The 10,644-nt window shown below is 39.3% G+C and overlaps 1 protein-coding gene across 1 annotated transcript; it reads right to left on the reverse strand.

The window, feature by feature from the left end:
* Window positions 1–489: 489 nt before the first annotated feature.
* TMEM129 (transmembrane protein 129, E3 ubiquitin ligase) lies at window positions 490–9,961 on the reverse strand. Its single transcript, XM_084518832.1, has 4 exons — window positions 9,293–9,961; window positions 8,426–8,900; window positions 5,814–5,973; window positions 490–3,456 (listed from the first exon to the last, which is right to left on the reverse strand). Exons 1-4 carry the CDS (start codon window positions 9,495–9,497, stop codon window positions 3,208–3,210), a joined length of 1,089 nt encoding a protein of 362 aa, XP_084374958.1. The 5' UTR covers window positions 9,498–9,961; the 3' UTR covers window positions 490–3,207.
* Between the last annotated feature and the right edge of the window lie 683 nt (window positions 9,962–10,644).

Consider the following 10,644-nt stretch of genomic DNA (forward strand, 5'->3'; position numbering starts at 1 on the left):
CTGAAAAAGTATCTCCAAGTCACTAATAATAGACGAAGGTTTTATTCTTAAAGTAAATATTTTATCCCATAACATTACTCGGTTCATTTTTCTCTTAGAAAATTGTTGTAAAAAGAACAATTCTAATCCCTACCCCTTTGTTTAGGAAACATATCATGGTTGGGCGGGAGGCAATGTATTTATTTTTTACTGCAAGCAAAATGAGGACCTGAAGCTATCACGAAGACAAATTCCTATTTTTATACTATATAAATTTCATGTTCAGTGAATTATGCAAGACAAATAAGATTATCAGATGACCTGTGTTAAGAAACCTGTCATGGTTTTTCCTTTTACTGTCTCTTAGAAGAAAATGTCATACAGATTTTTAACAAGTTAGTTCTGTAACATAGCTTTTAAAAAGCTTACCAACTTTGGAGGCATGCCAGATTATTACAAGAATTTAAACTTGGAAAAATGCTTGTTTTAAGGAATTTAAGACAGGCAGTATTATTAACATAAATCATTATTTTATTTTTGTAATTGTTACAAAGTTTTCTTAGAGGCACTTCTGTGGACAGAACACTACCATAAAAAATATGCAACAGTATTATACATTTATGACTATTACTTTGCTGTATTGTCATACTGGCAAAAGAAATAAGATGGGTAAAATCAAAGTTCTACTGAAAGGAAAGATTTCAATCAATACAAAGAAGATAGAGTTATCTAAAGAAAAACACTACTGCACAAGCAATTGGGAGACTAAAGCTTTTACTACATGAGATATTACTGGCAATTGACTTTTTTTTTTTAATATAAATATCTGCAACTACATGTGCTTATTGTCTAAAGTTCTCAAGGCCTTTATGATTTTAACTTCATACATCATTACAATAAATATTTTTATTCCAAACAGGAAAAGAGATGTAGGAATTGGCTGTCAGTGACAGAGTCCAGAATCCTACCTTCCCTTCTGCAGCTATTTCAAGGACCATATCCCTTATATATGTGCCATATTATGCAAACTTACTGTTAAGTAAATGGTTCAAAATGCTTATTTATAAAGTCTACTGTATAATAAGAAGGTGCATGTCAGGTGATACCACCTGGCCTTGTAGGACTCTTTGAAAGGTTAAAAAAAGTCCTGCAGAGAGACTACTTCAAAATTCCAAATAACTTTTCTACAAAAGTACTGGAAAATTCACTCATCAGCTTCTTGATTTTCTACTAATTTTCAGACTTTACAACAAAACTGAAACTCAATTTTATGCTATTCAGATGGCGCATGCCATTTAAAATAAAATTGTACTGCCAGGTGCAGTGTTAAATTTTTACTTTTTATGATCTGAAACAACATGTAATGAAAACCAGAAAAAAACACTCTTATTAATAGGCAGTACAGATAATTGTGTAGTAAAAGTTGTATACGTAACAACTGAGATATATACTCAGTGTCCTTATACTCGTTTGGTCTCTTATAAGTGCAAATTTAAAAACAAACAAACAAACAAACAAGAAAAAAAAAAAAAAGCTTCTCCACCAGCCATACAATATAGTATGTCAGATCTCAAATGATGCTGTCAAATCTGTTTTCAGTTCCTTATCGCTCTCCAAAACACGGCTTAAAGCCACATATATATAACCATTTCCTCACCACATTGATTTAATTGGAGTTTGGTGCATTCAGCATACATCCTATGGCTAGGCTGATACTAGCAAAATCTTTGGTGGTTGCACTTCCAGTACTTGTGCCATTTTTAACACCCTGCTACCTATTCCTTCTCAGAACAGTCTTGCTTCTCAAGGACATCAAGATTTTTTCAGTTAGCCACTGGCATGTTACCTGTGCTTATGATTTACAGAACCTTCTGATCACACACTATATAAGGGAAGCATTAAGGCTTTCATTCTCCTAGACCAAAGCTTTAAACAACTCCTTTCTCTCACCATTTGTCCCACCTGTCTGCTAGAGGTTACTGCCCCTCTAAGATGGACTACCTGGATAAGCAAATACCTGCATCTCAGCCACTGCAGTGCACAGATCAGTGTGAGAACTCAAACACACATTCTCCAGCACCTTGAAGCTTTTCACCAAGCAGTGTGACAAGCAATCATTCATTGAAGGGTCTGATAGACATACAAAACAGTAAACACGACATTTAGGTCCAGGAGAAGGACTCTCTTAAATTTATGGAAAATGCTTGGGTTTAAATTTGCAAATTATCCTGATGCAGACTGTAAAAGGGAGTGTGCATCAGTGCCCTCTGAATGTTAAAACACTGAATACTGCTTATGAGCAGTCTTGAAAGTGCACACCTGAAAAATTCTGATTAGTGAAATGAATGATGGTCATTCTTGGGGCATCTAACATGGCAATTTACACCTCTGTGATCCTGGCATCTCTTTCAGGGAAAAGGTTACCTTTCAAAACTTAAAGGCTTTGAAAAAGCTGAGCACTCTTTCAGAGTAATTTGACAGTTTGGATATTTGCTGTGCTCCTTTCAAACTTAGAAAATAATCCATCATCTAGAAAACATTGAAACCCTAAGCAATGTAGCTCCTGGAAACCAACAGATTTAATGATGCACAGCATTAGTAGTGTAAGTAAGCAGGGTACAGTTCTGAATCCTTCTGTTGTTTGAAATAAATATGTCCATCGAAAAATAAACTAGACACAACTGGAATAAAAAGTCCCTGTGGGAATTGCATATCTTCAGGAATTCAATTCCTGAGTTTACAGAAACCCATCCCCTTTACATGTGGAGGGGACCAGCAGAAGGAACACAACCGGAATACTTGCTTTGTGAACACTAGCCAAGATGAATAATAACTTGAAAAACAGATTAAATAAACACAAAGGTATCAATGAAGACTAACCAAAGTCATTTTTTTCAGTTAGCCCTTTGTGAAAGAATCAGAAATACTTATGTTTAAAAGAGAATACTACCGCACACATGGATGGGATAACCTTATTCCATCCACGACATAAACAAAATATTGTAGTTCCAGAAACTGACATCTGATGAATAAAAAAAAAACAAAGACACAGGTAAAAATGGAAAGGAACATAAAAAGATCAACATCCATATTAAAGGCTGTAAAAGAAAGCTCTGAGTTTGAACTCCTGTAGAATGTGAAGTATAAGAAAATGCTAACAGGCCTTTTGGCCAAAACCACTATGAAATACATTCAGATTTAAAAAGTTAAAGCATATCCAAGTATTATTCATCTTATTATGCAAACATCTAAAATGCAGAACTTGGCTCGGCAAGTTGGACAAGGCACGCGGCTCGACAGCCAGGTCTCTGGGTGCTGCTGATCCTGTCGGCTAGCAAACCATTTGCCCATGCAAGTGAGGCACCACATAGGACGACAGTAGCATTGCTGGCATTCCCCTTCATTTGGCTCCTGGCAGTTCTTGATGAGCTTGATGTTTGCAATAGTCTGCATACACCCTATGCATGGCTCCAGCTCCTGAAGGAGAATAATGTCAAAACTATGAATCGCACACAATAGCTTGCTATTGCTCTTCAAAAGGCTTTTTGAAAATTATCTCCATACAAGCACAGCAGGAACCCGAGCTGGGCAGAGCCTCAAGGCAGACCTGCCTCAGCAGAAGATAGCATGTGCTTCCAGTCTCCAGAGCTTCCATGAGAACACAAACTAATGAATGAGAACAAATTTACTCTATAGGCAGAAAATCCAGAACTGCTGCGTGAAACTGATTAAGCACAAATGACTGAAAACAGATTTTTTTTCAGGTCTCTGAAGATCTCCATCTGTTTCCAGAGTACAGCAGCCACATTAAGGTAAACAAGCAGCCATCTTTATCATTCAGACATGCTCTTTTTCAAACAACACAGAAATATACAGTTAGGAAAATAATCAAAGCAAGCAGTTCTCACTACTTGTTACATCAAGTGGTTCCTATCTTCCATGTTTGTAAATAAAAGACATAAATAACAGGAAACATGGGGTCTCCTGAAATTAATGAGCACTGGTCTTGAGGGACCAGAAATTTACTTAATTTTTCTCGGAAAATATTAGAATAATTTATATTTCCCCACAGTTAATTATGCCATGTGAACTAGCAGTTGCATATAGAGAGATCATCTTGCTCTGAAGTGTTTTAGCAATTAGAATCACAGAATGGTTTGGGTTGGAAGGACCTTAAAGATCATCTAATTCCAACCCCCTGCCATTAATTAATTGATAAACAATTAGCATTTCCCATGTGTCTTCCAGCTAAAGCTCTCCAAGAACTTGATGAAGTTCAAAAGAGTGCTGAACAGGCAAGGAGATGTGAATCCTGTTCATGCTGCTATCAGGGATTTATAAAATTCTGAGAAATGCATCTTAACACCTAAATGTGTATTTATATTAAAGAAAAATGGAAATAACTATCTGTTACTTACCTTTTTAAAAATATAATGGCATAAATGAAAACAAAACAAAACAAAACATTGAAGTGTTTACTAGCATTTACAAAACTATCCTCACAGCAGGGTAAAACCATACTGTTGGTGTAAGATAGCACTGATATAACAAAAAGCAGCTCTGCTTTGTGGTCTCTGGTTACCACTTCCACAGCACATCTTCCTTTAACCACATAGGTGGTTTGATTGTTGAACAGATCAGACAAAAACTAGTCATCTTCCTTAGCCTCTTTTCACCCCAGTCATTTCTCCCAGTCATGTTCACCACAGACAAAGTGTTGCATTAACATTAGGAAAGGAAGAGTGTAGGAAGCAGGACTGCTTCTTTCAGGGGCTATATAAGGTTTTAGTTTGAGAAATTAGAGTTTATCTTAGTTTTTAGGCAAGAAAAACTCCAGTGCAGAAAGGTTAACTAACTTTTTCTATATATTCACAGAGCTTCAGAGTAGGGAAAAATCACGTCGTATTTTTAATGTCTGCATCATATTTTTTGTTGTGTTTTTTTTTTTTTTTTTTTAATTGTGCAATGTCAAAGCAAAATTGAGTAGCTCAGTTGACACTTAAATATGACACAAATTAAAGCTCTGAAAGCAACTCTAACAAATAAATAGTATATTTTCTTTAATGTCTTCAGACTGTTTGCTGGCACTGCAATCAGAATGCACAACCTCATTATGTGCAGACATGTCTGATCCAGCTTTATTTTAGCTATTGCATGTAACCATGCAGTGAAGATAATAGAAGCTGCGTGATACTGCCCAGGATATCAAGTACTCACTCCATTAGGTGGTACATCTGCCACAGTCTCCCTGCAAGGTCACCAGAGCTAGTTCGATTAGTTGCCTCTGTTACACTGAACAATGCTTTAGTCACGCTTATGATTACAGCACAAGTATAATAATAACCAGGTCTCCCCAAAGGCTACTGAAGGAAGGACTCCATGGCATTATTTACAATTAAAGCAAGCCCCAGTTAAGCATCTTTAATTTATTACAGAAGAAGATCCAGCAAAACCTGGCTGTCTAGAAAAGCAAGCTGTAATAGAGCAAACTGCCTAAAGCACAGTAACAACAGCTGTTATTCTAGGTCTCTGTAAACCTTCTGAAAATACAACCTCACCATATCCAAATGTTTTCAAGTAAAAGTTTTATGAAAATTATTATAGGGGACTTCCTTCTACTATGCTATTTTTCTTGTGTCTCAAAAATGTAATGTTCACAAGACAGCTTGTTTCTTAGTAGAAGGAACAGAAGCAGCAGCCAGATCTACATAATAAATGTTTACTGAAACAGAAGGTGAGCCCTAAGTAAACAGAGTTACCAATTACAGTAATCACAGGCTCACCTACATTGAAAAATATAATTATTACAGTCTCACATGGATAGAAGGTCTCACCTGAGTGCTTGGAACAGAATAAGGCTGGTTAATTTCCACCAGAGAAGTAAAGGTTTCTAGAAATAAATCACTAAGGCTTTGATGGATCACAACATTAGCTGCATTGCTGATGGGAGCACGGAGCTTTTCTCGGAGCTCCCCATACTCTGTGGAGTTCAGCCTGAAGAAAAAAAGATGGAACAAAATGTTACCTTGGTTATCCATTCAAATACCTTGATAGTACAGTGCAGAGATGAACATCAGAGAAGTGAATACACAGAAAAGCTGTGTAGGTTGGTACGTACTGGTTAGAATAAACATGACAGCAATGATTTTATTTTCTTTTGCTGTTTGTTTGTTTCTGATACAACTTGAAACACGATGTCATCCTGCCTGGATCCCAACCTGCATATATAAGTAAGTTCAGGCTTCATGTCCAGCCAGTTCTTCATCATACCCTTATCAGATTGCCAGCAAGATATTCCAAAGATCAGCTAAAGCGTCATAAAAGGAAGGCTTTTGAAGTCATTAGCATGAATAAAAGTAATACTGATAGATAAATCATACTTTAACTAGAAAATACTGCATGCACAGTTTCTGTCCATCTTTTTAATGCCTATTTACTTACACAATAGTACAAGTTCATTATAATAATATATATAATTCCCTAGAGTTCATGAACTCGTGAGGACAGAAATTACAATTATCATATGAGGAGGCATGTATCACATATCAATACAGTACATGTAAGTATCAGAAGAATGACAGTCGGTATAAGTTTCTATGACTCTGTGATACAATTACAGACTAAAACTGAAATTTTACAAAGGCTACAAATGGCTGCTGAATGTGACTTATGCTCTGATTTAAGGCAGCAGCAGGCTGTGTTTCACACTAGGTTACCTCTAGTAAAATAAGTCTCCCTAAGCGAGTTGCACAGGCCTTAAGTGCCACAAGACTTTACAGATCCTGTAGTGACACATTATTATTGTTACCCTTTGAAATTTAGCAGCTCTGAACTGTAGATTCAGAAGTCCCCATCTCAGTGTTTCCACTCATTAAACAGCTTTCATTGAAGGAGCCCTGGGAACATTGCCCTGAAATTCCTAGGTCATTCTGCCACTAGCTCGGTTCCTGCAGCACAAGGCTAGCTTAATTTTAATTCCTGGTGGTCTCAATTGTTTTAACTGCTGTAGGATAATGGAGCTTGCTGACTACAGTGTCTGTACAAATAACAGAGACCTTTGTATCCAGAGAATGAACTCACGCTGAACATGCAGAGAAACATGGCCTGCCTACACAAAAGCATTTTTCTTTCAGAAACATCCCACTGTATCTACTTCTGATTCTGCATATATACAATGATTCTGTAGCCTTAAAAAGGGATTTTTGTCCTATGGCAATTTTCTTAAATACTGTATGGCTGCAGCCTAACTGATTTGCTCTTTTTGACATGTCTTATTACAAGAGCTTCTAAACAGTCTTCTCGGTGCTGTTCCATTTAGCCATAGAATTTGTGGTTTTGTAATTTTTTTTCCTAACAGAAATTGCCAAGGAAGTCACACTTTTCTCAGCAGGGGATATAGTTTTATCACTCTGACACTGAAGCACTTACAGAAGAAGATAATTTAGTTGTTTAATATTTATTTGGTCACCACTCTCACAGGCCTATAGAAGTCTCCTCTTTTGGATTCTGTAATGCTCACCCTAACTTCTCAGTTTGAGCTGTTCACCTGGATGTCTCATGCCACCCTCACGCTTGCCAGGACCCCTCCGTTTAGCTAAATGTCTGGTAACGTCTATTTTTAGTTACCTCGTAAATAAATGCTGCTGACTTACAAATTTACAGCAGACACTCAAATACCTTTTCAAATGTATAGTTGCAGGAGCACAAACATGTCTTTGTGTACTCCTTTTAATGACACAAGAACATCAAAGACTTTAGCACCGTTCTAATCAGTGTTACAGGTTTCTGCAGAATCTTGTACTTTTGCCCTGCTACACAGAAAGACTGCTGAAAAAATAGCGCAGGCCCTGGGAAAATGATCCATAACAGTTCACAGAATATTTACGATGATTTACTGCTATGAGAATACATAAATCATAAATGGACCAAAATTATTTCCTTGCTTTAAGGATAGTTGGCTTGCTCAGTGAGCTCTCTTTTGACAAGTAACAAAGTTACAAGCCTTGAGCAGGATGGGGAAAAAAAGACATGGGAGAACAACAGACAGTTTTAGACAAATCACTATTTCTTCACTCCCAAAATTTGTGAGACCAAAGATTCAGAGATTCTCCCTTTCTTTCCTGTTCTTCACCTTTCAACTAAGTTTTTCTAGTTACTTTTTTTTTTCTGCATCCAGAACAACCCTTTTTCTAAGAGAGGACCAAATGGGGCAGTCCCTCTGTTTAACCGTTGTGCATTATTACTGTAGGTACATGAATCTTCCTAAAAAATCTTTCTTCAACACGCTGCACGGTAGAACTGTGCTCACAGCATCTCTGAACACCAGGCAGGGAGCAAAAAGGAAGGGGCAAGACCCAAGGAGCCTTCAGATCTGCCACAAACACACTCCATCAGCATCATCAAATACCATATCTATAACATAACAGGGCAATATATTTTGTTTTACCGAATATCAAACGCCTTCACGTAGGGATTAATACTGGCAACACGGATGGTGAGGAACTGCACAGGCATATTTGAGTCTGGCGTGAGCTCATGCTGTCTGGAGTCTGTCACTGTCAAATGAATGTCCTGCTGCTGGGCAACATGTAAACAGTAGGTGGTCACCTTAATCACCCACGTGTCCGTAACGATCACCCTTGCTCCTGGGGCTCCAGTAGCAAATTTGTCAATTCTCCTGAATTCTGTATTGATGGAAGAAGCCACTGCCCTCCATCCTGACTGTGGGAGAGCGTGAACAGCAAGCGTCCGGGCTAAGGGGTGGTTATTCCAACCCTTCCGTGACCAGTAATATGCCAGGGCACCAGCCACCGCTGGGAAGAGAACGGCGAAAAACAGGAAAGTTTTCCATCCACTTGAAGCCAGGTAGAAAAAATAAAGATGTTTTTCAGGTGCAGCAAAGCACATACCAAGGTAATAACCTGCAAGGAAGAGGAAGCAGTTAAGTACACACGTAAAGACACACCCCTGGATCTTACAGTTAATCTAGCCAGTGAGCTCACTCCCGGGACAGCTGTAGGACGGTATCTGTCATCCTAAGCAATTTGATACTTCGTACCCTTACCTGTCACTGAGTTTTACTAGAAATATATCACTCAAGGAAGCCGATTTGAACTTCCTGGTTAAATAAAAACCTCTTTTTTTTTTTTGTAATGGCATGGATGCAGCCAGGTAGTTTCAAAGCTCAGCATTCCAAAGAAGCTGGAGAGCTCCCACCACGCCGCCCGCTGTCGGGGAGCTGCCCACCTTCCCGCACCCAAGGGTGGGAGGCGGGTGCCAGCCCCTTTCTCCCCACCGAAGCCGGGTGTCTCACCGAGGGGCAGCAGGGAGTGAGCCAGCAGTGTGCCGGTGCTGCGCCGCAGGTGGTATTGCACGAAGGCCGCGTCCTCGCTGCCCAGCCAGGCGGCCAGCAGGCCCTGCACCGTCAGCCCCGCCGAGCGCACCTCGTCCGGGGGGAAGACGAAGCAGACGGCGAACACCACGTAAGCCAACGTGAAGGTCACCGCCGGGCTCTCCATGCTGAGCCGCTGGGGCACAGCACGGCTCAGTACGGCTCAGCTCGGCTTTGCGAGGCTCTCTGGGAGATGTAGTCCTGCAGGCTCACCAAAGTCCTGCTGCCACCGCACGGCACGGCCTCAGGAGATAGATGGCCGTGGGGAGGCTGGGCAGGGCCAGGAGGGTTTGGGGTTGCTCCTCACCCAAAGGCTCTCGTTGTGGCGTCACCTGCTGTCTCCATCCCCGGCAGCCAGGCACGTGAATGCGGAGGTGCTGTGCTTGATGAAGTTCATAAACTTTTAATTGTATGCTGCGCAGGCCCAGCGGAGGAAATTAATTAGAGTTTTAAACCCAGAAGAGTGCTGTATGAAGATAACATCCGTCTGAATTAGGCTAATGTTTTACTTAAGGCTCCAGAAAAAAAAGAACACAGAAAAAAAAAAAAAAAAAAAAAAAAAAAGTACTTTTTCTCCAGGCTTCCTGTTGTGTTTTACGTAATATTTTCTTTAGAGGATGATCAGCTAAGACCTTAATGGGAGACAGATTTAAAGGTACATTTGTACACTCCAAAACACAGTAGAGTCCTACCTGTGATTTCTGGCTACTCCTGAAATAGAAGCGAAACAAAACAAAACAAAAACTAATAGCCACAAGAATGGCTGTTTCTCTCAGAATGCAACAACCCCCCTGCCTGCACCCTGCAGTAACCATGAACTGCAACGTTTATCTGTTACAAAGAAAGAGGAAATTGTGTAATTGGAGAAGCACAGAAAAGAAACCATTGTGCAACATTTTAAACTGCTACCAAGTAAACCAAGTAAATAGGAAATGCAGCCCCCACAATGTGAAATCTTATGCTGGCAGATGGTTGCTGTGTTACTGATGTTGTTGGGGATCAGGAATTCGCGGTTGTTTAGTGATTCTTGAATAAGATTGCTGCATCGATACAACTAAGCTTAGATTGGGAGCATCTTATTTCATCCTAAAAGACAGTGTTGTTACAAAATTGTTTTAACAATCATTTCATTGTTGCTAATGACTCAGCTGCAAGAACTGTTTTAATTCGTCGGCTGGGCTATGAAGATTCATAAAAATAAGCTTGTGAAGGTGGTTTTTTTTTTTTTTTTTTAAGAGGAATGTTGAAACAGAATAACTGAGATGTTGTGGAAT

This window comes from Aythya ferina (assembly GCF_964211825.1).
Source record: "Aythya ferina genome assembly, chromosome: 4".
In the NCBI taxonomy this organism is placed as follows: domain Eukaryota; kingdom Metazoa; phylum Chordata; class Aves; order Anseriformes; family Anatidae; genus Aythya; species Aythya ferina.